This window comes from Fusarium fujikuroi, chromosome FFUJ_chr02 (assembly GCF_900079805.1).
Source record: "Fusarium fujikuroi IMI 58289 draft genome, chromosome FFUJ_chr02".
Taxonomy (NCBI): domain Eukaryota; kingdom Fungi; phylum Ascomycota; class Sordariomycetes; order Hypocreales; family Nectriaceae; genus Fusarium; species Fusarium fujikuroi.
The window spans coordinates 4,914,566-4,940,753 of NC_036623.1; the positions used below are offsets into that span (position 1 = coordinate 4,914,566).

Here is a 26,188-nt window from a genome sequence, read left to right on the forward strand (position 1 = left end):
GATCATCGGGCCACAGTCATATGTAAAAACACCTCGATACAGAAGTTTCACACCTTAAACTATGACAATCGAGAGTCCTGCTGGACCTCAGAACATTTTGAACGTGTTTCATGATCTTCCCCAGCTGTAGACAACTATTGTTAACTATGGTACTTTCACTACACCCAAAACAATGCTGACCTTTATCTCCTGCCGTTATCCACAATAGTCACAAACTCCCTTTAGGTATCACTACCCCTCCGGCAAAACCGTGTCGGATTGTCCTGCAGGTGATGTTATCACTGTGCTTTTTGTAATCTTCCGTAGTCCCATATAACTGTTACGACCAGTGTTGGCAGTGTCACTGCATCTTCAGCCAAAATATATAAACGCTCTGTTGGCTCTATTCGGGCATCGTTCTTGTTTCTTGTAGCCATCGCGAGGGGCTTAGAGTTTGGGGCTTAGCTACAGATCAGCCGCACTTCTGAACTTTAATAACATTTAACTGTAAAACTAACACTAGCCCGCTTTGGGAAATTGCAACCATGCTAACTGTAATAGGAAGTAACAAACTGTAAAAGAGGGAGGTAATGAACTGAAACTAAATATTTACTCTAGAACAGATAACAAGGGCACAGGTCATGAACAGCTGAACAACTCTGCTTTCTGGCTGGAATGAAAGCCAAGCTGTGGTAATTTACATCTGCCTTCCTCCCTGGATTACAATCACTTCCTGATACTGACTGATCAAAATAGCAGATATGGGCTCAGTTGTTTTAGATAATCCTCTGCCTTATGGCGGATTGCAGCCGTCGCTTTACACATAAGGATATTATACATAAGAAATTATTAATAGAATCTAGATTCAGGAGCAGCTTAGCCTTACAAGACTTGTCTTCAAGTCTTTCTATATGGCGATTCTTATTACGTTATTAACTTTTAAATGCTTTGGGATATAACATGAAAAACCAACCAACAGAATGCCACTAGGCACGTTTAAGCCCCTTGCCAGATGGGCTTATATTTTAGTTAAAGAGGAGTCTCCCAAGCATGGACAGCAAGGCCTGGGACAATTATCCAAAGCCAAAAAGTGAAACCAACCAAAACATCTTAAGTGATATATAAAGGTAAATATGTTGATCAGATGAAGATTAGGTAAGCCATTTCCTTTCCTTAAGAAGGGTTTAATATTATCGAAGTTGTCAACACTGGTTGGAAGAATGGTATTTAGGATGTGTTGCCTCACTAACATAAGACCTAATATAGATATAACTTACCATCCTGATCGTTAGTCCTAATCTAGTATTAATTCCCCGCAACGTCCTATCATGTACTAAAACTGAAATATCCTATTACGTCTTCCTAGCAATATTCCCTTTGTCCGATATCGCCACTGTATGGGAAGTTGTATTGCCGTTCTGGACCGTTTCCACCAGTTCAGCAGATAAGACCAAGTGCTTGGTGTCGCTTAAACAAAATCTCGATAACAATCTGGGGTAGCGAGGCGGGGAAATTGTACTCTACCAACGGGAAGGCTGGTGAAGCTTCCCAATTCAGTTTGGCATTGGCAATGTTGAAAAGGGGGGCAGATAAAGGCGCAGGTCTTTCGCCTGATAGCGGCTTCGCCGGAACTCCACCCTGATAGTGAGATTTCACGGATTGCAGTGTGCCCTCAGATGCCAGGCCATGTCTGAATGCCGCGTTGTCAATTACCATATAAACCACCATCCCCTTGGATGGTTCAATTAACCCTCACCACTCATATTGACTGTCAACCGTTCACAATACCACTATGGATAAAAAGTCCTCCGAAGATCTTGATCGGGTCGCGCCCCTTGACCGTACCCCCTCAGTTAGCAAGGGGTCCATCATCGACGCGGACGACAGGCGTCTTCGCGCTCAGGGACACAAAGCCGAACTCGAGAGATCTTTCTCCTGGTTGGGTGCACTTTCTCTGGCTTACAGGTTCGTTTTTTATAGTACCATATGATCCCATCTTAACCCGCATTTCACGACAGTATCTCGAACTCGTGGCTCACATACGCTTCGTCCTTTGGCCTCGTGCTCATCTACGGAGGCGACGTCACTACTTTGTTTGCCCTCCTTATCGCCGCTGCCGCTCAGTGGATCGTCTTCCTCGGCTTGGCTGAACTATGCTCCGCGTTTCCGTCTTCTGGTGGCCAATACCACTTTACGTATATCATCGCGTCGCCTAAAACGCGTAACTTTGGCGCCTATGTCACAGGGTCGATCAATATCCTTGCGTGGTGGATCACCACATGCTCGGGTCTGATCTATACAGCCATTTCTGCCTTTGGGTGCGCTGCGGCATGGTTTCCTGATTTCGCACAACAGAGATATCAAGTCTATCTCTGTTACCTGGGTGTGACTGTGCTATCGCGTAAGCTCCAGGGACATATACTGAAAAGGCCTCTACTGACCTCTAATCTCTCAACAGTGATCCCGATTTATACGATCAAGCAGCGATATCTCGACTTCATGACCGAATCGACTACGGGCTTCTCCCTCATTGGAATGGTACTCACCATTGCAGTATGCTTAGGCATGGCTGATGGAGATTACGCCCCGGGTACAATTTTACTCGAGAACCGTGGCATCAGCGGCTGGAATACTGGTACAGGCTGGCTCCTCTCCATTGCTGCTGCCCTATACTGCTTCGCTGCAAATGGTGCTGTTACACATATCGCCGAGGAGTTGCCTAACCCAGGCCGCAAGCTTCCTCAGGTCCTGTAAGTTGATCGAGACTTCAAGTCGTAATTTGACGCTAATTGAAGTCCAGGAATATGAGTATGGTCATGGGTATTGTCATTGTTATCCCGTGGACCGTTGCCATGCTCTTTTCCATCAAGGACATGTCCGCCGTCCAGAGCTCCTTTCTCCCAAGCTTTGAAGTCTTTTACCAAGCCACTGGGAGCAAGGCTGCTGCCACTGGTCTGCAAGCTTACCTAACGTTCCTTTACTATAGTAAGCCCCCAATCTCGGTACCGTGTAATGCTTTCTGACCAGGTTCTTAGCGTGCATCCCAAGCCAGTGGGTGACCTGCAGCCGCATCACCTGGGCATTTGCTCGCGACGTAAGTAAGGACTTCCTTGCAACAAGTACTGACTGACATGGTTCTGCAGCAAGGACTTCCTTTCGCTGAATACTGGCAGCATATTGATCCTAAGCGAGGTATTCCCTGGAGAACGACTCTTCTTTCAGCTGCATTCTGTGCTCTCTACGGCTTGATCTACGTCGCCAGCACAACAGCGTTCAACTCAATCATCAACGCAACCTGCCTGATGCTGAATCTCTCATACGTTATCCCCCAGGGAGTCTTGCTTACACAAGGCCGCGATAAGCTGCAAAAGCGTGCTTTCAGTCTTGGTAAGTTTGGTTATGTAGTAAATCTGTACTCGGTCGTGTTTATGATTGTCATTGGTGTTGTGTTCTGCCTTCCGCAGACCAACCCAACAACTGCGGGCTCCATGAACTAGTAAGTAGTCCTTTTAGGAAGTATTATCTTTTCAAGCTCGCATCTAACTTTGAAATTAAGCAATGCACCCGTCGTTGTTGGTCTCTTCACGATCGTTTGCCTTCTGTGGATTGAGCGACGATCTAAGTTCAATGGCCCTCACATCGATTGGGACTTACTCAACGAAGCTCACGAAGAGGAATGATAAATAACTCAGATTTCGGGTTAACGATCAATTGTGGAAATATGCATGATAAACGGGAATTTGTCCTAACTGAGACTTTCTCTTTCGATGTCGTGTTTAAAGAGGTCATTGCCAAACACCCAACATGCATTTAATCTGCTCGGAAGATTCTACATTTCGAATTTGGCCTCACCATGAGAACTCACACATGCGAAGACTTCAAAGCTTTCTTTAAAAGACTGGATGAAACTTTCCTCTCCGCTATTCTTGATTAATATTCCATTTCATTCATCTTGATTGCAGCCTTGGCGGTGCTGGGACAAGTAGGTCACTAGCGGCTAAAGCTACTGAAAGGGGGCATTACTTACTACCTAATCAGGCAGTAAGAAGTACAACGTTTAACTCTAGTCTGTAGTAGTAATACCCTTCTTCTCCTCAGCCCTTGTAACATACTCCCTCCATTTCGGGTTAAGCATGTAGATAGGAATTCCAAGGACGAAAATAGCCCCAAAGATGCCAGCCAGTACCCCAAAGGTCCATGTGTAACCGCCGTGTTCGACCATATCCGTTAGTCCGTATGCAACACCAAACGAAACAATGTTCTTAGTTCCAATGACCATAACAAGAGCTGGTCCTGGGTGTTTGGGACTAGCCTCAGCCGCGAAAGTGGTTGTTACAATGAGGACACTGGTAAAAGTTACCTGGAAGAGCGTCCAGCTAACCAGGATCCCCCAGTACGAGCCACCGCCTTCGAATGCCGCGGTTGCCATGAAACCATAAAGTAGGAGCATTGCGAATCCGAGGATAGCCACAGGCATCAAGACGATTAGTCGGTGCTCAGGCTTGTGGATACCGTGATTCCTTTTGGCCATCCATATAACGAAGGGCTCGCCCAGCAAGGTACAATATGCAGCGCCGAGTAAACCGCCGATAATGCCGCCCAGATTGATGAGCCCAATGTCTTTTGGATTCCAGCCATATTGCTGAAGAACGGCGTCGTATGTGAGTGAGACATCTACCACGCAGGCGAGAGTGATTGAGCTGGCAAGTACAGTGAAGAGAATAGCGGGAGAAGTCATGCTCTGCGCCATGCGGAGCAACGACAGCAACATGATCTGTCCCGGTGTCTTATGGGAACTGCCCCACGGCTTAAGCATCTGAGCATAACTCTTCAAAGGCACGTCAGCCTCGTCTCCCTGCTGGTCCTCGATGCCATGGCGCTCGAGATACTCCTGAGCCTCGCTGTCAGGGACGACATGCGTGACGCCAAAGTCGTCTGTCAACACAGCTCTTCCATCCAGACTGACAACTGGTCTCTGGAATCGAGTTTCAAAGCCGAAGAGACAGGCTAGAACCAGTCCGGCGCCTACAAGTATAGCGAACACCCAGTAGTACCATCTCCAGCCAAGAGCTGCAGCTTCATAACTGCTGGTCAAGCCCATCGTGCTGCTGAGGACATTCTGGACGGTCCAGTATAAGCCAAAGACACGCCCGCGCTCATGGAGGAAGGTAACTTCAGTAAGCATCAGCGGCAGCAGAGATTCGGAAGCGCCGGTTGCGAGGCCTTGCATAACACGGCTTGCTAGATGACCATTATAGCTGTTTTGGGCCGCTGAGCCTATCGTCGCGGCGAGAAGGACAACAGTCGAGATCAAGAAGACTGGACGTCGGCCATACGCTAGTGCTACCGGGAGGATGATAAAATTGCCTATTGCATGTTAATACATGTCAGGTAATCACTTTCGTAAAGGTTGACGTTAGCTTACCGAGGCCAACACAAAGGGACGGCAGAGTAAGGAGAAATGCAATTTCAGATGGTCCATATCCCTGTGGACCGTAGAGTTGGAAGAAGATTCCCAGGATTGGTCCCAGGCCACCAATCAATGCCAGTCCCATGATAGCTATTGGAAACGTTAATCCAGGCCTTGAGATATCTAGGAATTCGTATCGCTCTACTTACAGAACCAGCAACAGGTCACAATAACACCCCATTTCTTCCAGGTCTTCCAGTTGAGCGGGTCATTGGGGTTGTTGGAAGGAACCGGAAGCCGCCTAACATTCCCATGGGCATCTACGAGAAGGGCATTCCCTTCTACGTGTCCTGACGATGCATTTGGACTTTTATCTGGTTCCTCGGTGTGCTCCGCGTATTCGTTTTTACCAGCCATAGTGTTCCCCGGCAGTTGGATTACATAAAGACTTGGGAGTATTGGGGAGCCGCGTCTGAAGTGAAATCTCTAGGTAGCTTGATTAGTTGACATCGGACTTGGAAGATTTATAGTATATATATGAGGCTGATGTAGGAGAAGCGGGGGAGAAAGTGGACAACCCGATGCTAGAATGCGGGGAAGCTCATTTCCACTTAACGAGATGTCACCAAGAACGAAAGGCTGGATCCGAAAATGGCGGGTAATTTTTATTTGTATGGCTCACGAATCATTGAATATAACGGATCCGAACCGAATAACGGGCCGGGAAAGTGGAGCCGACAAAACAACCGAACAGCTTAAATTCTGAAAAACGCGGGGTATGAAGACCTATGGCGGTTCCTAACAGATGTCCTGCATAATCCGGGGTCACTTTGAACGGTTTAAGGTCAGTTCGGTTTGTAATGCTCTGATATCTGTCTGACCTGGTCTCGGCTCGGGAAGGAGTAAAGTGCCTGATAGCGTTACAGACAGATAGCTATATTAGGTCAAGGTCATGACATCCGTTGGTGGCAATGAAATGATCAAAACAATCTTCACTTCAGCGTTCTTTTGGAAATACTGCGAAGATTCCCAAAGAAAAACTTATAAATGGCTTCACAACACTCCAGTTCCACCATTGAGGCGAGACTCGCGGCCGTGGAGAAGCTAGCACAGCGAGTAAGGGACGCAAGGGCACTCTTCAAAACCACACACTAATGTCATCAGGCCTACGATCGAGGAGAGGTAGAGAACGTGTTCAGCAAGTATATGCATCTTCACAATGTGTTCCAGGACGAACAGATCAAGGCTCTGTGGGTCAAGCGCGGTACCCCTGGAGTCCACGCACAATACACCAACGTTGGAGTGTACACAGACTACGACAGCATCATGGCCTACCATAGTGGTCGACCCTCACCTCCCGGAAAATTGATCCTACACGAAACCACCACCCCATTGATCGAAGTTGCAGGTGACGGCGAAACTGCAAAGGGCTTTTGGTTAATGGCTGGAGTTGAAAGTGGCTTAGCTGACCCCAAGAACGTTGGAACCATGCCGGAGTTTCTCTACGAGCCTGAAGATAAGAACGTCGACGGGAAGCGAGTCTGGACTCACTGGGTCTGGTGCCACTATGCCTTGGACTTTCTTAAGCAGGATGGACAGTGGAAGATCTGGCACTTCCGGTGTCTTGAAGTGACTCGCGCACCCTTTAGTGAGAATTGGATCACTTTTGCCAAGAAGAACCAATTGGCGTTTGACAAGGTAAAGAGCTCCTCCTTAGATCTACTCTGCTTGGAGGAATCTGACTGTGGGACAGGACCTTGCCTACTTTGGCAATGATGGCAAGGCTGTCTTTATGCCAACGCCAGATGCTAAGCCAGAAAAGGTCAGTTATACGAGTCTTGGTTGGATATGTCCTCAACTAATCATTCTACTGTGATATTAGAAGGCAGATGTGTACGGACCAGATCGAGCGCGACAATTGGATGTGCCGCTACCAGCAGCTTATGAAACGTTTTCTGAGACTCACGAATATTAATGTTAGTGCTTTGGTCACAAATTCTATTAATAACAGCCGGTTTTCTTATCTTGAAGCTTGTGAAGTCTCTGCTGTGTAAATACGCCCATATTTAGTGTAAGAGATATACCAAAACCTACGCCTTTCACAAATGATTAAACGTCCAGACCTGTATAAATAGGAACAGCTACAGACTGCATACAGGTTTCACTCCTGCGTATTGTCTCAGGGTAAGCTGGTCGCAAGTTGATACGACATGCCTAATACGGTTAGATAAGGGAACAAGCAGTCTAGTCTAGCCTTGTAAGCACTGAAGGAATGAATCGTGGCTTCAAGCGGAGCCAATAGATAGCCTTGGAGCTATCTCTCCAGCGCGCCGATCTTTCGGCGCCCGACCAAAGCCAGGCAAATTTTCAAGCCACCAGGATTGCACCGTTGAAATACTGAAACCTGACAGCCCCATCTTCCCAGATTTCAAACTTTCTCCGCTCACCGCTGAGCTGGGCCACTGCAGCTTTCACCACCGCCCAAATGCCACTCAATCAATCGCACGAGCGACCGAGATGTTCTCTGACTCTCAGCTAGAACGGCTGGCGCTGCTGGAGAGGGTCTTTTCGTCAATCAGCCTCGTGGCTGTATCGCTGATCTTCGTGACATACGGGAGTGTACCGAGGCTGCGCAACCCAAGAAATACGTTTATCGTGTTTGCTAGCATCGCGAATCTGGGCGCTAGTATTGGGACGGTTATCGCACGCGATGGATTGGCTCGTGGTGAGGACTCGGCGCTTTGTAGGGCGCAAAGCTTCTTGGTACACATGCAAGTAATATCCGTGTCTCAGTAGCCACTCCGAGTATATCCTAACCTCAAAGGCAGATTCATGCAGTCTGATGCCTGGTGGTCTCTCGGCATGTCGGTGAACGCCTTCAGGATTGTATTCTTCCAGTCGAATCCACACACATTTAATAAGTGGCTGTACTCTCCGATATGCTTTGGGGGGCCTTTCATCTCGGGTTTTACCCTATTCTTCATCTCCACTCCGGCGCGTGGTCCCGTCTATGGAGCAACAACTGTAAGTCACAAATCAGTACAGGCTTCAACGATAAACTGACGTCTCGTCAGATCTGGTGTTGGATCCGAGAATCTTGGGTCAGCATACGACTCTTTACCTCATACCTCTTTGTATGGATCTGCATTGCAACGTCAATCGTTTTGAACACAGCGGTTGGCTTTCGTCTATTTCGAGCGAGAAACAAAGCTCGAGGTATCTTGAATTCGCGCATTCAAACCACAGTAACCGATCACCAAACTGTATAGCAACTCTCCTTCAAGTGGCAATACCGTTTAGCTGACCAACAACAGGTAACCGAAACAAATACCGACACTGATGTCCAAGGATCCGAAGATGCACCCGTTACTGCCGTACGTGATACTCAGAAATCAACTCCCAATTCCACGACTGTGGACCCAATTCCTCCCAACCAAAAGCAACAATCTTCGTCATCGACCCCCAGTAGCACCAAGTCCAGATTTTGGCTCAAAGACCCTATCAAACGGGCATACTTATTCACAACCTTCATGTTCACACTAAGCGTCCTTGTGACGTGGGTACCAGCGAGCATCACACGTATCCATAGTCTACTTAACCGTGATGTTCCATACTCATACCAAGTTGCCATAGCCGCCGTTATGCCCTTGCAAGGTCTCTGGAACGCTTTGATATTTTTTACGACTAGCCGGGGCGTTATAAGGGATTCAATGCGGAATAAATGTGGTCGTTGGGTCTTTAAGCCTATAAAGAAAAATCAAGAGATAGTGAGAAGGGATGTTGCTGCAAGAGTAAGGGTCAGTGAGCATACTGACAGCACGGACTCAGGCAGTGATGTTGAGCTCCGTCGCCTGGGGAGGTGATTATCATAATAAGTAAAAAGCTTATGCAAAGGAAAAGGTCTCAATTCTTAATCTACCTGAGGAAGTAAGCTCTCTCGGTTAAGTCACATAATTCCTGTAATTACCAGCTACAGTGATTATATCGCGCACATCATTCACTCTAGAAAACTGCTCCAACATGTGAGCTTTTCTGCAGACCTATCGTCGATTGGCCACCTCGACGATGATGACATGATACGCATCTTTCCCAGCTATTGCCAATGACGACGTGGCCATGGCGCTAAAGGACACGTGCTCTTGACAGAGTTGTTCTTCTCGAAGATAGTGAAGTTTATAAATGCAAGTTTGCCACTGTTTCCAGGAATATCCTGACAAAAGGCATAGAGATAGGACCTTAGAGCAGAGGGAAGATTGGTCAGGAGCGCAGAGGCCTGGAAAGTCCCCTGCACGCTTCGCAAGTACTGCTTGAGTGTATCTAAATGCCTTGAGTAATTATCAGGAGAGCCGAGTGACAGTTCTTTTCTGCACCAAAGCAGGCAATACGGTTGGCTGCCTCGTGTCGCCACTAGCCGTGTTCCCGCGATGTCTTGTTCTCTCGTACCCAGGTTGGCTCGGCTCAATGCCATGCAAGTACAAAGCTAGCCGGTTAGATCAAGTATAGTTTACAAATCAATCTTTCGTGATCATGTCTGAGTAGTCAGTCCAACCCATGTAATTGATAAGGACACCAATGCATGCTGCCTGGAAGCTGAACCGGGAGTTTCCTCATTCAGCAAGTGATTTTTTCACTTCGGTTATCCTCAAAGAACACTCTGCCCCATTCAGGAGTAGATCTACAATCCTGTCAGCCTTGGTGAGTCCCTGAGGATCAGGTTGAGAGGTTGACAGGAGGTAACACGGGGGAATGGTTCAGATTCACTTTCTGATTGGCTCACAAAGGTCGTTTCTCGAAAGTGACTAGCCTTGAGCCATTGAAGCTAAGATGTTTCCAGGTCAATTAAGCGAGGGCTGAAGCAGTACGACGATCCCTTCTCCTCTGCCTTATGCATGCCCCCATCATCAATCCATATCCAGGAACCGAAGTCCTTTTTTTGACTTTTTACGAAGTCCTAAACGACTGTTTCACGTTGCACGTAGAACACAGAATAGTCTCGGGTTTTACTATCATCCCGATTGACCTGCCGATTTTCCGGCAACATTGGCAGAAACAGCTTCTAATTGGTCCGTCATTATGCTGGGTCCAGATAGTATAGGGTGAGATCGCCTAAAGGTGCAGGTAGCTGAATAATATCAAAGTCATTCGCACGACGCATGAGGTCAACAGTCCTTTAGGAATTGTAAGAAGATTTCCGCGTGCGGAATCACAAGAGTTTATATTGAACTCATTTTCTATATAAGGTATATGTGCTTCTCACGAAGTTATGTACAGACAAGTCTCATTTCACTCGTCAGCTTTCGACCTCCACGTCTCATCAACTTGCCTTCTACACCTATGCCAATAAACGCAACAATGCCTCGACTTCCGCCCCTTGATAAGCTGCCTCTTGCGGCACGGAAGAACCGCAAGTTACAGCCTCTATGGAATGAGTTTTGATATTGACCAAAGGTTCATAGTCCGCGATGAATGGCAGACCAAACTAGCAGACTTCGAAGAGCAGCTTTCGAAAGCCATGGGGGTTGATTGGAAAATCGACATTGACGCTCTTGCCATAGTGCCTTACGGCGCGGCGGACTCTTGAGCCCGTGAGAGCCCAGGCTCAATGATTGCAAAGTAAGTCAACACGCTACTCACATTCAGATCCACATACTCATATTGTAAGCTATGTCGAGGAGGCTATTAAGGAACTGGAAAGAAACCCCAAGTATCACGACGAAATCAACAAGCTGGCCTCAGCTCATGTTCTCACCATGGACGTGGATGAGGAAGAAACGTTTGATGCATGCGGAGCCAAGTTTACAAGAGACGGGAAGCTTGCTATAGTGTTCGGCGCCGACAGACTCGGCTCCAACACTGGCGACGCTTTCTGGCATAAGAATCTGGAGAAGGGTATTAGTCTGGCCCCTACTACGGACACACTGAGCTTTTATGCCCGCAAAAGCATCCGTGAGGACTACGAGCCGGACATTGCCGACGTACAGTCTGAGCTGAAGGATATCTTACACAAGGATATCACTCTACACCCCCACTTCGAGGAGGTTTATGAGAAACTGAAGCAGACCAAGGACGGAACCGACTTTGACCAATACCTCGGTGCATTTATACTCAACTACTTCCGTGGCCTGGTCAGTACGTTGAAGTGGCGTAAATTTGACAGCGATGACATGCTGCAAGAGGCGTTGAATGAGGCTATGGAAAAGGGAGAAGTGCACTTTCGCATCCTTGATACCGTTGAGGGAAGCAGTGGAGAGGCAGCCATTGAAGATGGTATACTCTACTTGCAGGTGAGTTGACTTTGTCCATCAACGTCATTAATACATACTAATACCCGGCAGACATCCCCTGATAAGTGGGGATCAAACATTGACGACATCTCCAACAACATCATGGACCTACTTTAAGACATTTTAGAAAACAGGTTTCTGGCTCCTTATCTTGGATTTGGGAACGGTTGTTGGGTAACTTCCAGTCTTGAAGGATGATGTAGATTCAGTGGCGAACCAGCCTCAATAGATGACAATACATTTTGATCTATTTACAAAGATATGGGCTCGATCGGAAAATCCGAACCAATTGTGACACAGTAATTGCGTATTAATAGATATTGTTGAAGACTTTTTTCTCTGCCTGTTTAATGAAATATCACTAGCCGTGAACTATTGCTGAGACTATTGGCGTTGGTCCCGGTCTGGTTTGTGAAAACGGCAAATTGTGGGTACCTCCCGATATTAGTCGACCTGACCGTTAAACTTGCCTCTAGTCTTGTGTCGATGGCGATTCAGCTCATTTCGGATTTTCCGGAGTCGCTAATCGTCGATTGAGATCTCAATCTGTAAGACTGTATCTATAAGAATGTCTCAGTTCAGCTTGATGATGTCTCGCCTCAATCCCAATCACTCAGGCCTTGATACTTCTTACCGTCATGCAAATTTCCTCTCTTTTCTCTACAGCGCTGCTGTTTTCAACGGCTGTCGCGGCTCCACAGCCCGATTACTCTGTAACAAGTGCGAGTAATCATGGCAAGGTTGCCAAGTATCAGAAGCAATGCCCCTTCAGCATTCCTCATGTCAAACCTCATAACCAACGATATGAGCACACGATAAACTTCCCCAAGGGATGCGAAAGTGACAAGTTCATCAATTGGAAGACATACAAGGCCAATGGCGTCAATCTGGGTGCCTGGCTCGCAAAGGAAAAGACCCATGACCCCGTCTGGTGGAATTCACTTGGCACCAAGGCCGCAGCTACTATCGACGAATGGGGCTTGTGCCAGGCTCTTGGCAAACAGTGTGGACCAATCTTGGAGAAGCGCTACGAATCTTTTCTGAATACTTCTACCATCGATACACTTGCCAAGGTCGGGGTCAATACACTTCGCATCACTACCACTTATGCCGCTTGGGTCAAGGTCCCTGGTTCTGCTTTCTATCATGGCAAGCAGCAGGATCATCTACGCAGGATTACTCAATATGCTATTGAACGGTACAACATGCACATCATTATTGGGCTTCACTCTCTACCCGGTGGTATTAACAACCTCGATATTGGCGAAGCTTTTGGGCATGATGGCTGGTTTTACAATTCTACCAATCTGGCTTGGAGCTTCAAGGCTGTTGACAAGGTTCTGGAATTTGTTAAAGCAAGCGGCCACAAGAATGCCTTTACGATCGCCCCTCTTAACGAAGCCAGCGATAACCTGGCAGGCTTTGGCTCAGCAGCTGGTCTATCCGACAAAGCGACCAACTGGATTCTCACGTACATGAACGGTGTTCTCCAGCGTGTCGAAGCTGTAGACAAGCGTATCCCAGTCATGCTCCAAGATAACTTCAAGGGCGCGGCTTTCTGGTCTCCGCTGTTCGACAAGAAGCGCAATCTCGTCATCGACTCACACGTCTACTACTTTGCCGCATCGGGTACCTATTCACAGTATGTCGCACCTGCTGTGTGCGGGCAAGCAAAGTACCTCGCCGAGGAGACCAAGTTTCCCGTGTTTGTTGGTGAATGGTCGCTGCAGACCATGTACAACAACACGTTGTCTGTGCCCAATCGTAAGACTATCTTCGATACTCAGCGCTATGCGTGGCAGAAGTATGTCGCTGGTGGTGCTTTTTGGACCGCTGTATCTTACTCCAATACGCCTGTGGATGGGCAAGGTATCCAGAGGGATTACTGGAGTTATGTTGACTTGATCAGGGCTGGAGTTATTACCAAAGCCACGACTAAGAGCTATTGCTAAAGGGTTTTCATATGAATTGGTCGGAATTCTGGTTCTTTATTTATACATAACTTTCCTGTAGATACTTTATTTTTTATCGTACGTTTATATCGTCTTTTCTACAATATCAATTTATAGTTCTATCCCTGTGATCTGGCAGGTGTATATATCAAGCTGTCTGGGCACGAATCAACTCTTCAAGGAGCCTTTTAACTCTTCATTCAAGTTCGCGCTGTCTCCCTGGCTATTCTCAGTTAAGCTGCCTTGACATGTTTCCTGTCTGCGTGCTCCCATTGCTTTCTACCAGAACGCACCAAGCGCTAGCTCAATTGCTCCACCTTCTATCCTTTGGCCAGTTGGTTATTTGGGACTGAAGACTAAATGCTCGGGTATGACGGTTCTTAGACTGTTTCGCCTAAATTGAGTGTTCGGTAATGAGCGGAGATAATGACTGTGGGGATTGTCTTGAGAATTACGTGATGTAGAAAAGGGTTACATGGCGTTATCTGCAGGTTATCAACTCTCCAGTGGTGGAAATATTAGCCCACTGTCTTATGACCACGGGAAGTGGGATTTGTCGGATATGTGTGCCGTTGCAACTAGCATGGAGACTTATCCGATACTCAATCTCGAGGTAATTGAGAATTCGAACGTGTCTGGACGAGTTGGACTTGAGAAACAGTTAATTGTTGCTGAAATATGCACTAAAACATCAAGATCTAGTCACCTGAGAAAGAGACCGGCTTTGCTAAATAGTAAACAAACTATTGAACTTTAGATAAAGCTGTATTAAAGTCTAGATGTGATGACCTTTTCCTTAGTTCCTTTGACAGGTTAAGTGGTCCCTGACTGGCTCGGAGATGTCTAACTAATTACGCACCAATAACCGAATGCACTAACTCAACAACTCCAATCTAACATTGTAAGCTTGTCACTTAGCTCACTCCTTAACAATCTGCTCTGTATCTAACGGATGGAAATGTTCGAGAATGGAAATGCGGAGCTGGTATCTTCCGGTCTAGCCTTGCTTGAAGTGTTATGCCGAAGCTAGTAGTGGAGGGTCTAAACCACCATCATGGAACTATCTACATGCCAACAGGTTTAGTGGTTCTAGTCCGGTAGTGCTTGTAAGCCACATGCCGTGATCCGCCATCCATGTCAAGTAGTATATGTAAGAGCGAGTGAATGTCCAAAGCAATAAAAATATTTAGTTCTGATTTCTCAACCACTTTACCATTTCATTCATATCACACAATGAGACTTGAAGTACTTTTCGCACCCGCATTTGCGGCGTTTGTTCGAGCTGCTGGTGTCACTGGCGCCGCTGAAGGCTTTGCCAAAGGTGTCACAGGTGGTGGCTCAGCCGCTGCTGTTACTCCCACGACAACCGCCCAGCTCGTGTCCTATCTCGGCGACTCTTCTGCCCGAGTTATCATTCTGGATCGAACCTTTGACTTCACTGGAACTGAGGGCACGACCAGCGCGACTGGCTGTGCCCCCTATGGTACTGCCTCAGCTTGTCAGCTTGCCATCAACAAGGATAACTGGTGCACCAACTACCAGCCTAACGCGCCCAAGGTTAGTGTCTATTTACCTGTCTGTTGTATCTGAAGCCCTTTTAACCTCTCAATCCTATCACAGGTCAGTGTGAAGTACGACAATGCTGCATTGAACCCCATTCTCGTGGGTTCGAACAAGAGTCTCGTCGGTGTAGGAAGCAAGGGTATCATCAAGGGCAAGGGCCTATATATTGCAAAGGGTGCCAAGAATGTCATTATCCAGAACATTCAGATCACCAACCTTAACCCTCAGTACGTCTGGGGAGGTGATGCCATTACCCTTGATAACACCGATCTTGTTTGGATTGATCATGTTACTACATCGCTTATTGGCCGGCAACACATTGTTCTTGGCAACAACCCAAGTAACCGAGTGACGATCTCGAACCACAAGCTCGACGGTGCTACTTCTTGGTCAGCCACATGCAACGGCTACCACTATTGGGGCTTTTACTTTACAGGATCTGCTGATGTACGCCCTGTTCCCACGTCTTGTTCAACAAGATGGTTCCCTTTAACCTTTTTGACAATTTACTTACTTGAATAGACCGTTACTTTCAAGAACAACTACATTTACAAGACCTCTGGCCGTGCCCCTAAGGTCGGCGGAAACACCCTTCTCCACGCTGTCAACAACTACTGGTACGATAACGCCGGACACGCCTTCGAAATCGGTGCTGGCGGCCAGGTCGTTGCTGAGGGCAACATCTTCCAGAACGTTGCTACACCACTTGAGGCATCAAGCTTCGCTGGTAAGCTCTTCTCAAGCCCCAGCACCTCCGCCAATGCCGTCTGCTCCTCCTACCTCGGCCATGTATGCCAAGTCAACGGCTTCGGAAGTTCTGGCACTCTCTCAGGCAGCGATACCGATTTCCTGGTCAACTTCAGTGGTAAGAATGTTGCCTCTGCTGCCGCCTATTCCAGTATCACCGGTCTCTCGTCGAGCGCTGGCTTTGGTACCATTTAGACTTTTGGAAGTTAGGAAGGCTGGGGATTGAAGTGAGGCTTTTAAGAGCCCGAGAATAGTTTAGCATGTACATAGTGCTCAATTAAATGTCAGTTGGTTGCTTTAGTTTACTGCGGTTGATCGGTTTCTACCAAACCAGAGCGAGACAATACAGTATGGTATTTTAATCTTGAAACAGTCAAAGGTCCTGTTCTCCTGTGCAGATGCAAACTTCTGTCATACAAATCCTATTCTTAGTCATAAACCTACATCCCCGATATCGCAAGTGTGGTCATAACTCCCATTGTTAGCAGGAGCATGGCACAACTGCGTTTGTTCAACCTGTTTGCTGAATTCTCTTTAGTATCATCGTCTCCACCAGCTTTGGTGAAATCCGCTTCCTGATGAATAAGTGCCACTGCAGGAACTCTTGATACAACAGGGCTACCTCCCTTCATTTCCCCTGTCTGCATATCTCGTGTGAATGTAGACAGAGGAATAGGTGCTGTGTATTTCCTGAACTCATGGCCACTTATAGTGCTTGTCAATGGTACCACGGTTTCCGGGAAAGCGAACCCGCAGATCTTCGAATATCCATATGAAGACACGTCACCAAGTACCGAGTAGCAATTTCCACTAAAGTCGAGTTTGTAGTCGCTGAGTTGATTAGCAAAATGCCAGCCTCGAAAGATATTGGAAAGCTAACCTTGGGCAACAAACGGCCAGTGTCTCCGAGGGTTCCAATACCTCATTCCAGACACTTGACGGATTTGCAGGGAATGGCCGACCTAGCTCCCATTTCTTAATCACGGGTTCTGATTCCGTCATGGTAAGAGCCCCAGATATCTGCGCAGCGCTACCCGTTCCTTGCACGTATTTCCCCACGGTTGTCCAGTTGGAGGGGCAGTATAGACCTGGTGAGTAGTAATGGTAAAACCCAATATCAAAGGTCTTTGAAAATGATGCCGTGATAAGGTGATCATACTGATCTCCGGATGGTATGCATTTCCCATACAGCTGCATTGTGCAGGTAGGGTTAGCCCAGTGATATTCAGGTTTGTCGCTCTCCGCACCAAAGTAAAGGTGATTTGTTTCAGTGGCACATGATGCTGGTGCCGTATGGGTTGTTGTTAGCGGCCCAAAGTTAGTTATCCAAGCCTGAGAGATATAGGTTGCGGTAGGCATCTTGTTGACAGATTCGAAAGATTTCTAAGTAGAAATGCTTACAATATAGCGAAGCAAGTTAGGTATTCCTAACAATAGCATTAGATGTTCAAATACTGGCACAATGGCAAGTTAAGTATTTGGGTCTCCAAGGACACTGGAACTTGGAACGCAATGTGGCGCATTACCTACTGCTGAATGTGGCCGACTGGTTATCTTTTTGGGGGCCAAACAGCACTCGGCATCAAAAGGACTACTGATACCTGCTGTATTCGGTCTAGGTTGGTGTGGCACAGTCGAGAATAGCAAGCTGCGCCGCTGGAATCAGGTTTTAAAGCCGGGAATGTCATTCATGTGATCTAACCATTGCTCTGTGCTGTGTTTAAACAAGGATTAAGCTTAAACAGCTGGCAGTGGTTGGTTCGGTGGCTGGTACAAGTCAATCAATCAACGCTCTTGAGGTCAAGAGGTTGGTCGTCGGGCTAGTTATTTTGCGGATAACCGCTGACGCTGTCTTTATTCTTACTTGAAGTTTCCCGTACTAAGTTTGAGGGGCCAAAAGAGGCTTTAGGCTATTGCGTATTCTGGTAAATGTTCTATATAAGCTCACTTGGCTACGTGGTAATGGGAGCCTTATTCAGGTTAGTGAGATAATTACCAGGCATATTACTAAAGCCGCATTGAGAATTGACTCCAGGCTATCAAAAGGATTAGGGTGGAAATAGAAGTTGTTGTTGACCAGGAGAGTATATTGTACGTCTAACACCGGAAAATCTGATCTGGAAGTTGTAAGATAAAGAATAATCAAGGAACTGTAAGTATTTATAGCCATCTGGCCAGTCTCGAGGTTAAACCTTCTAGCCATCTGGAAAGACTCCCCCTTGCCTTACAATGATGCTAGCCATTTTTCCTGCGTTGAAACATGGAATTAGATAAGTGCTACTTAAGTGATAGAGCTATTGTATGGCCAGCAGGTATGTTTCTTTAGTGTGCTATTAAGAGTACTATTCTAAGTTGCGAGACTTAAGAGCTCATGCTTATATCACATGCCTTACCTCGCTACAGCTATTGATATCCTCTTTACAAGGTACATCGCATCAAATGATAGGACTTTTCAAAACCAGACTTCTGCCAGTCTGTGATAAATTCCCCATGTCTAAAAAAACATCATTTCTTAGACTTTCTGGTAACCCCATTACCAGACCGGAATGCTCTCCAGAGGTGGCTACACTAAAATTTATCGTCCTCAGGGGGCAGAAGTCCTCTACACTTCGAGCATTGTGCGCCGTTGTGGACATAATAAGAAGGGGTGTCCTTGTCCGTAATTAGTCACTTCTATGCGATACAACCACTTCATTCCCGTGCACTTCAATGCTAGTCGTCTCGGACAGTTGGAATTTGTTCGTATTATATAGGGGGAGCGAATCGCTTTTGTTTCTATCCGCGCACCGAGCTATTCCCGTTCGCCTATTCTGGTCCACTCCGAAACAACAAGTCATGGTAGTCTAGTTTGTTTCGGATATTATCTCCACCAACCATCGAACGTGCATTGATCAACGAACTGGGCGTCGATCTTCGGGCATTTGTCCGCCAATGACAATAGACATTTGTTTGCTATTTCATCTTTTGCATTGACATATAAAGATGTCGAGATGCCAAGCAAACTAATCACCAATTGATCTAATCAGACAAATAACAAACTCTCAATATGCCTTCTTCCAACCAGATCCTCTCCGTCCTCGCGGCCATCGCCGTCGCCACTGCCAAAGCCGCTATGGGCCCTGCCTTTAGCACTGGTCCCGTTGGCTCTGGCTCCTGGATCCGGGAGGCCACTTCAACTCTTGTCCTTCCCGACGTTCCCCAGGGTTCTACTGGTGTTGCCTCCCTTTGGGTTGGAATGGGCACCGACAAGGGTGACTTGATTCAGTCGATTGCAGATAACTGGCAGTCCGATGAGTGGAGCATCTTTGCTTACACTCTCACCAAGACTGGAGATAACTCTCAACTGCCCGTTCAGGACGAGCACCAGACTCCTGCCAAGAAGGGTGATCGTGTTACTATGCACTGTAAGAAGCACTTGACGCCGAACTATAATGACTGAACTGACTGCCTGCCACAGACAAGTATGATGCTTCCGCTCAGGAGTACGTCCAGTATGTCTCCATTAACGGCAAGCAAGTCTCTACCCTCTCCACCTCCAAGGGCCACGAAGCCATGGGCTTTGGCAGTTCTGTGGAGTGCGGCGCCTCGGATTGCGGAACCATTGGTGCTCACCGTAAGTCGTAAGAAGCAACCCAAATATGACTTCATACTAACAGAACACTTCAGAGTGGGTTGACACCAAGATCATCCTTGATACTGCGGACCCCAACTACATCCAGACCTTTGGAAAGGGCGAGGGCGTTACTGGCGGCGAGATGACTACTAGCGACGGTGGCAAGACCTGGGTTATCAGTGATGTTAACATCCCATCGTATACATTTTAAGTGTCTTAGTATTATATGTGATCTATAAATACCTCTTAACAGTTACCATATCCCGTATATGTGACAAAGCATCTTAGCGCCAATAATTAGTAATAGCTTCATTTATGTAAGAATAAGCGCTGGCTTCTGAGAAAAAGTGAAATAATTGGCGAGTAGTCGTTATGTAAGTATGCATGGCTTTTTCTTCCAATAGAACAATTGGTTGGTGCATTTCCTGCAAAATCAGCCGCACAAGGCTGGCGCTTACGCAACACGAACCGAGCAAACAAATCACTCAGCTTCTTTGCTAGATCTTGAAATGGTGTGTGATAGCATTCAAAACTTCATTTAGCCCTTTGATTCCTCAACCTGCATAATGGTACGGCCCTTTCCTGAGGGGACGCTCCATCGCTGACATGTTAGCATATAGCCACTCCACCAGCTGCATCCGGACCCGAAGTCAGCTTCGGGTCATGCCTCCCCGAGGATAGAGTAAGTAATGAGCCGGGCAGTATTGGTCACACTAACTCTGCCAGCATCATCGCCGTCCATGGCCTTGGCCCGCCAGCGAAAGGTGAGAAGAAACACGCCTTCGACACGTGGAGAACTCAGTCGGGTCAAAAGGGCCGTCTCTGGCTGCAGAAAGATCTTCCAGATCATATTTCTGATTGTCGAATCTTCTTATATCAGTACAACACGACTGCGGCATATGGTCGAGGCCTCGACGAATTTCGGAGCAAGGCGGATAATCTCCTCGAAGTCATCAACATTGAGAGAAGAGATTGTCCCGAGAGACCAATTTTGCTACTTGGTCACAGCATTGGGGGGTTTTTGATCCAGCAAGCCCTGATCAATGCCCACAGAAACCCAGGATATAGTGCCATTAAAGATAATACCACTGGCATAGTATTTTTTGGAACACCGCATGAGCCCAATACTCAGAAACTTGGTGATATAGGCACGGCAATCGCCAGAGAAGTAGGTCATGAGGCCAGATCTGGTTTGATTGAGTCGTTGCAGGCTGGAAGCATCTTTTCCGAGCTCGAATCATGGAGGCATCAGGCGCTTCAGTATAATACTGTCTCCTTTTGGGGATCATCCGATACTGTAGGTTACCTGAGCTCAATCTCATGGTATATGCTCACATGTGCTTATCTCAGATGGTCTCTCGCAAGTCCGTTATTCTTGGATTGCCTGGAGACGTATGGAAGATTGTCGAGCTAGACGCCAACCACAGAGGGCTCTGCAAGTTTGGCAACTCTGATAAAGACCAACACAACTTGAAACTCGTGGTTGAAAACATCAAGCGTATCTACCAATTGGCGATCGTGAAGCCCGAGTCCCATGGTGCTTACTACCCTGATACGTCTGGCGTTCAGACGCCCCGCACTTCAGAATATAGCCAGGACATGCATCATGACATATTGGAGGACATCCGACGTGTCGCATTGAGCACGACCAATGAGACAGAGTAAGTTTTGGTATTTGATGTTACAGCTGAACTATTAGCTGAGTAATGGCTGTAGGCAGCTGGTAATGACACCGAGTAAAGAGAGCCAACTCCAAGACGACGAACTAAATGTTCAAGACTCTTTGCAAACGGCGTTAGACCACTCTGCTAACAAGGACGTACCAAGTATTACCGGATCATCCGTGCAAGAACTTCTCATCGCGGAAACTGAGGTAATAGAGTCACTGGCCCAAGACAAGCTTTATTCCCAGATTCCCTTTGAGTTGCTCGTTGTGTGAGTTACTCCCCACGTCTCCGCCATTGAAGGCTTCTGACGCCCTGTCCCGCAAGACCGGAGCCTGTTTTACAAGGTATCCGGTATCTCAATCATCAAATGCCCACAAATGTACAAGAGGCAGTACTTACTGCCTTCACACTATATCCTCCCCGGAACGTGCTCGTCAGTTACCCTCCAGGATCTGGCAGAACTACAGCACTAGCGATCGCTCTCCTGTCGCGCATAGACTACCTTTCGACCACTCAGCCCCAGGCGTTAGTAATATTACCAACTCCCTCACTGGTACGCCAGACGGAAAAGTACTTCAAAGAGATAGGCAGATTCTGCGAGAGTCTTGTTACAGAGACTATCACTGAGGCAAGCAAGCCAACTGCAAAGGTTGAGGCAAATGTGATTATTGCTACACCTGGTAGTCTTTTGAGCTGTATTCGTCGTCGCCACGTCGAAACATCTCAGGTGAGGTTCCTTATTATTGACGACGTCGATTATCTTGTGGATTGTCAAGGATTAGGGCAGCAATGCATGTCAGTCGCCAGAGCGTCGCCACAAACTATCCAATTTCTACTCTTTTCCGATCAATCAACATCGACCTCGGGGTATATATATAATATGCTCAAGTCCAATACTTGGGAGAACCACGAGCTGAAGGCGATCGAGCTTAGTACCAACAAGATCGCTCATCTGTTATTCAGATGCGGTGGGGAGCGGGAGAAGCTGGATATCATTTGCAAACTCCCTGGTGTTGTGACGATAAGTAGGCTGGTCATATTTGTTCAAGTAAGTGGCCCAGATCTATTTCTCACGACGTATAATTGACCCAGTGTCTTACAGAGGAGGGCTTCTGCGCAAGACATACATCATGTACTCACAAATCAAGGCCACGCCGTGACGAACCTGTTCGATACAACTGACGATGGCGGGATGCAAAGTCTATTGGAGAAGTTCGTGACTGGGCAAGCCCAAGTTCTCATTACAACGGACTGCAAGACCCGGGGCCTTAGTCTTCCCTCTAGCTCCATGGTTATCAACTACGATGTCCCGGATGCCGACGCTTACCGTTACACTCGTCAGGCTAGTCGCGCTGGCAAAGCTGGTCGCTTTGGGTTCGCAGTGAATCTTGTAAGCAGCGAGAAGGAATTGGAAGATCTTCTGTCAGTCGCAACATCTCAGTGCATCGATATTGGTGAGCTTAAATCGAACGACTGGGACGCGGTTGAGGATTTCTTGAGAGACTGCACTAGATCTCAACGAGTCAAATGATCCACGATTTTCTGCACTACATGCATTGTATTCAGCCGGATCCTCCACAATTTGCAGTAACGATTTTATCTACAGTTTGTGAATAACTATTTTTATAACAGACAGTCAATTCTTCAGAGACATCAATTCTCAGCTCTAGCGCGACCCATTTTAGACTGGCCTATCAACGCTATGTGACCAACAGCCAAGGTCTAAAATTACTGAGCTATTGGTTCAGCTCTGCATCTGTGATTGGCTGTATCGGAAATTTGCTGCCATTGGAGAGCCGCCAAGTGAATGCACTGCCTCACGTGAATCAGGTTTTGCTGACGCGCGAGGCCTCACAAATTCTGCTTATCTATATGCTCAAAACTCATGAAAGCCTGAGTGTCTTGGCAATTCTTCACTCTCGCTTGCAATTGACTAACCAATTCCGGAGTTATGGGCGGCTCGGACGAAGAGAGGGAGAAGGAGAAGGAGAAAGAGCGCAAGAGGGATATAGTGGGAGACTTTCTGTATGCGTCATTTATGCGTCAGCAGCACCTCGATCTGCTACACGATCCTTCCCGCTAGACCCTAGTTCGACCGCTGACGTTTTCTCTTGTAGGAAAAAGAATTTGAATAAAGGTGAAATAGCATTGAAGCATGCAGTGGGTCTCGGCAGCCAGCCCAATGTCGTCCCAGTCACTGAACCTGTTGTCGATGGACCTCGTCGTCCTGTCGAGGTTGGATGGCATCCTGTCGGCGGATTCGCCGGAAAGTGGTTTGCGGAAGAGACAGGACTGGGCAAGATGATCACGGAGAAGATCAACAAGTATCCTGATCCGACGCAGCACTGGGCTGTTCTCGTTGGTGACTATGCTCATCAACTATGGATGGTGAGTTTGATCATCAGTCGCGCAGGACGAGACGGGAGCTCATGCGAAACAGGATGAGAACTTTGATGTCATTTACACGAATGCAAAGATCGAGCGAGACGAGTGGCGGACGTTTCCGGTTGGAGAGACGCGCTTCAATGATGACGCCTTAAGGCGAGCTGGTGAGTACAAGTCTATGGTTGACACCATCCAGGTCTTGGGGGATGACATGCTGATACTGCGACGATAGGCGAATCAGTCATCCACAGTATCAGAGAGAGGCAGCCTACCTACAACCTCATAACCAACAATTGCCAGACGTACGTCCTCCAGCTCCTCGACGCCATTAAGGTTGGTGTGAATAAAGAGTTCGGCACTACCCTGGCTGTTTACGAGAGAGTTTTTGGACCAGGCAAAATCAAGGATCTCTTCGATGGCCAAGAGAAACCGGAGGATCAGCAACAGCACCAGATTGAGCAGGGAGGAGAACCTGGAGCAGAGGCGGGAATACAGGAGCCGATGCACCCGGGCAGATCGGATACAGTCAATCTGGCACAGGATGTCATGAACCAGAATACGAATCAACTAGACACCGAAAGGGAGATGGAGAGGCACGAGGACGAGAAAGATGAGAAGGAGAAGAAGAAGAAGGGCTTCTTCTCGCGCTTTAAGCGAAGTAATAGTTAGTTTTAGACTTGCTTCAAGCGAGTTGATGGTGTTTTTATATACCACTTTGAAGGATGATTCAGCAGTACTTCCTCTTATTGCCAGGGGAGTTCATATAGATGTAGAATTGGCACGTTCTAGATCTTCTACTCGTCTTAGCATAACATACTCAGCGCCACATGAACCTCTTGCGGGCTCGAAGGGTTTGGGCAGATCAACACCTTTGAACAACATTGCGTACCTTTTGCGTCGTGTTTCATTTTTCTCAACTTATTTAGTTATTTTCTCTTTGGGGCAGGTCATCATGGCATTGATTTTTGTCTATCTCGACGAGCCACGAGGTCGTCAAAGTATATGCTAGTGGAAAGTGGCTGGATGTTGGAATGTCCACCATCGTGACTTGCTAAGTATTTGTCGCCGGCGTAAGATGGGGAAGAGTTCAACCCTTTACGGGCTCCTGATGCGCAACAGCAACTAAATTCCAATATGCACTCGGGTATAATACCGCCACTAGACTTCTTACTCCACGAATATTCTTCTAGAAGAAGGCTATCTCCATTCTGGGGGATAGACTACTTTAGGGTTATAAGTCTAATAAACAATGCTTGTAGGGCTGACGCACCTGCTTTTCTACCTTTGGGCCATTGTTATTCGACTAAGATATTAAAAATCGGGTCATAAGCCCCCAAGACATCCCATCCACCAATGACCTGATGCCGTCTTATTTATCGCATTCGACTACTTCTCGGTCCCGAGAACGTAAGCGAGGTCTTGGCAACTACAGTCTGGACTACACGAGGTGACGTTTCTGTAGATGTGAGGTTCACGAAGGATGATTCTATTGCCGTCGCATCCGCGCTGGCCAATCGCGTTTTCTTGTTTAATGGCGCATGGTGTTCTGAAACCTGTGCGACTGCTGTCAGCTTGAGGCATTTCTCGAGCTAGAGTACTCGTCCTGCCCGAAGCGGATAGCTGTTTGTTCAGTGGCTCGAGTGAGCATGGTTAAGATATTTCCGCCGCCTGGTTACAGTGCAAGACTTAAACATGTATAACCCTAGGTTTGCTACTTCCTATAAAACATCAACATCTGTTCAGCAAAGTCAATTCCAGTTACTCATCTATCTATATCACATTCAGTTATTTTCCATTAAACAGATTCTTACAAAATGAGTCAAACCAGTCTTGTTGGATCGAGTTCTTCCGGCGAGGCTCCCCGCAATGCATTATCACTCCGACTAGAAACGCCTCTCTTTTCTCAGGCACCCATTTCTCCCAGCAAGCAATCATTCAGCATCCAGGGCCGCTACGTCTACGAAACAGAAACCAGCCCGGCTACCCCGACTTATCACATCTCCAATCGCAATACTCAAGCCGGTAATCCATGGCAGATACAAATCTGCCGCCTTCTACCCAGTGAAGTTCGTCGTCTTAGTGAGGCTTCAGGAAATGACGCTTTCATCAGATACGATGATGACTTGACACTCTACTCCGGAGAAAAAATGAACATACCTTTCAGCTTCGCCGCTGGTCTTGGTCCTACGCCACTCATTGTCATCAGGGGCCAAAAGAGAGGTACTATCCAGGGAAGCATTGTGATGGAAAAGTCTGGCCGGTCGTGTAAATTCCAGCACATGATTCCTATCAAGCGCGCCTTGACCAAGGTGGAAGAGGATAAGATGCAGGCCCTCATGCATAAGCGTGGATACCGTGACTCTGATGATTGGAAGAAGAAGCTTCTCTTGACGGTACAGGAGAACTCGGCCAAGTTAGTAGAGTGGGCTGATGAGTATGGAACTATCGTTGCTGTTGAGAAAGATGATAAGCTGGAGTTTTCGGGAGAGATTCTGACGGAGAAGAAGGATCTCGTTGTTGCGTGCTGGGCCTGCAAGGGATTTGTACTCGAACAGACTACATAGATAGTATTCACCGGCCGAACCTAG

General features: G+C 47.2%; 11 protein-coding genes; 9 read left to right on the forward strand and 2 right to left on the reverse strand.

The window, feature by feature from the left end:
* Positions 1-1,771: 1,771 nt before the first annotated feature.
* Positions 1,772-3,659, forward strand: FFUJ_03747 (related to HNM1-Choline permease; the record flags this gene model as incomplete). XM_023573046.1 has 7 exons in its annotated part: positions 1,772-1,944; positions 1,998-2,380; positions 2,438-2,729; positions 2,780-2,964; positions 3,015-3,073; positions 3,123-3,475; positions 3,536-3,659. 7 exons carry the CDS (start codon positions 1,772-1,774, stop codon positions 3,657-3,659), a joined length of 1,569 nt encoding a protein of 522 aa, XP_023427065.1.
* Positions 3,660-4,042: 383 nt separating this feature from the next.
* On the reverse strand, positions 4,043-5,806 carry FFUJ_03746 (related to HOL1 protein (member of major facilitator superfamily); the record flags this gene model as incomplete). XM_023573047.1 has 3 exons in its annotated part: positions 4,043-5,346; positions 5,405-5,539; positions 5,599-5,806. 3 exons carry the CDS (start codon positions 5,804-5,806, stop codon positions 4,043-4,045), a joined length of 1,647 nt encoding a protein of 548 aa, XP_023427066.1.
* Positions 5,807-6,436: 630 nt separating this feature from the next.
* On the forward strand, positions 6,437-7,364 carry FFUJ_03745 (uncharacterized protein; the record flags this gene model as incomplete). XM_023573048.1 has 4 exons in its annotated part: positions 6,437-6,505; positions 6,554-7,087; positions 7,143-7,211; positions 7,272-7,364. The coding sequence occupies 4 exons, from the start codon at positions 6,437-6,439 to the stop codon at positions 7,362-7,364; spliced, it is 765 nt and encodes a 254-aa protein (XP_023427067.1).
* Positions 7,365-8,251: 887 nt separating this feature from the next.
* On the forward strand, positions 8,252-9,252 carry FFUJ_03744 (related to G protein coupled receptor like protein; the record flags this gene model as incomplete). XM_023573049.1 has 3 exons in its annotated part: positions 8,252-8,413; positions 8,464-8,652; positions 8,704-9,252. 3 exons carry the CDS (start codon positions 8,252-8,254, stop codon positions 9,250-9,252), a joined length of 900 nt encoding a protein of 299 aa, XP_023427068.1.
* A 1,739-nt stretch (positions 9,253-10,991) lies between these two features.
* On the forward strand, positions 10,992-11,790 carry FFUJ_03743 (uncharacterized protein; the record flags this gene model as incomplete). XM_023573050.1 has 3 exons in its annotated part: positions 10,992-11,002; positions 11,052-11,673; positions 11,725-11,790. 3 exons carry the CDS (start codon positions 10,992-10,994, stop codon positions 11,788-11,790), a joined length of 699 nt encoding a protein of 232 aa, XP_023427221.1.
* A 521-nt stretch (positions 11,791-12,311) lies between these two features.
* FFUJ_03742 (uncharacterized protein) lies at positions 12,312-13,625 on the forward strand (the record flags this gene model as incomplete). Its single annotated transcript, XM_023573052.1, has 1 exon — positions 12,312-13,625. One exon carries the CDS (start codon positions 12,312-12,314, stop codon positions 13,623-13,625), a length of 1,314 nt encoding a protein of 437 aa, XP_023427069.1.
* A 1,233-nt stretch (positions 13,626-14,858) lies between these two features.
* FFUJ_03741 (probable pectin lyase precursor) lies at positions 14,859-16,130 on the forward strand (the record flags this gene model as incomplete). XM_023573053.1 has 3 exons in its annotated part: positions 14,859-15,182; positions 15,246-15,635; positions 15,711-16,130. 3 exons carry the CDS (start codon positions 14,859-14,861, stop codon positions 16,128-16,130), a joined length of 1,134 nt encoding a protein of 377 aa, XP_023427070.1.
* Positions 16,131-16,375: 245 nt separating this feature from the next.
* Positions 16,376-17,294, reverse strand: FFUJ_03740 (uncharacterized protein; the record flags this gene model as incomplete). XM_023573054.1 has 2 exons in its annotated part: positions 16,376-16,766; positions 16,816-17,294. The coding sequence occupies 2 exons, from the start codon at positions 17,292-17,294 to the stop codon at positions 16,376-16,378; spliced, it is 870 nt and encodes a 289-aa protein (XP_023427071.1).
* Positions 17,295-18,981: 1,687 nt separating this feature from the next.
* FFUJ_03739 (uncharacterized protein) lies at positions 18,982-19,759 on the forward strand (the record flags this gene model as incomplete). XM_023573055.1 has 3 exons in its annotated part: positions 18,982-19,339; positions 19,393-19,548; positions 19,602-19,759. The coding sequence occupies 3 exons, from the start codon at positions 18,982-18,984 to the stop codon at positions 19,757-19,759; spliced, it is 672 nt and encodes a 223-aa protein (XP_023427072.1).
* Positions 19,760-19,932: 173 nt separating this feature from the next.
* Positions 19,933-24,269, forward strand: FFUJ_03738 (uncharacterized protein; the record flags this gene model as incomplete). XM_023573056.1 has 11 exons in its annotated part: positions 19,933-19,960; positions 20,169-20,845; positions 20,899-21,209; positions 21,265-21,483; positions 21,665-21,768; positions 21,830-22,240; positions 22,364-22,669; positions 23,165-23,257; positions 23,353-23,603; positions 23,656-23,764; positions 23,833-24,269. The coding sequence occupies 11 exons, from the start codon at positions 19,933-19,935 to the stop codon at positions 24,267-24,269; spliced, it is 2,946 nt and encodes a 981-aa protein (XP_023427073.1).
* Positions 24,270-25,414: 1,145 nt separating this feature from the next.
* FFUJ_03737 (uncharacterized protein) lies at positions 25,415-26,164 on the forward strand (the record flags this gene model as incomplete). The annotated part of the gene is made up of 1 exon (XM_023573057.1): positions 25,415-26,164. The coding sequence occupies one exon, from the start codon at positions 25,415-25,417 to the stop codon at positions 26,162-26,164; it is 750 nt and encodes a 249-aa protein (XP_023427074.1).
* Positions 26,165-26,188: the final 24 nt, after the last annotated feature.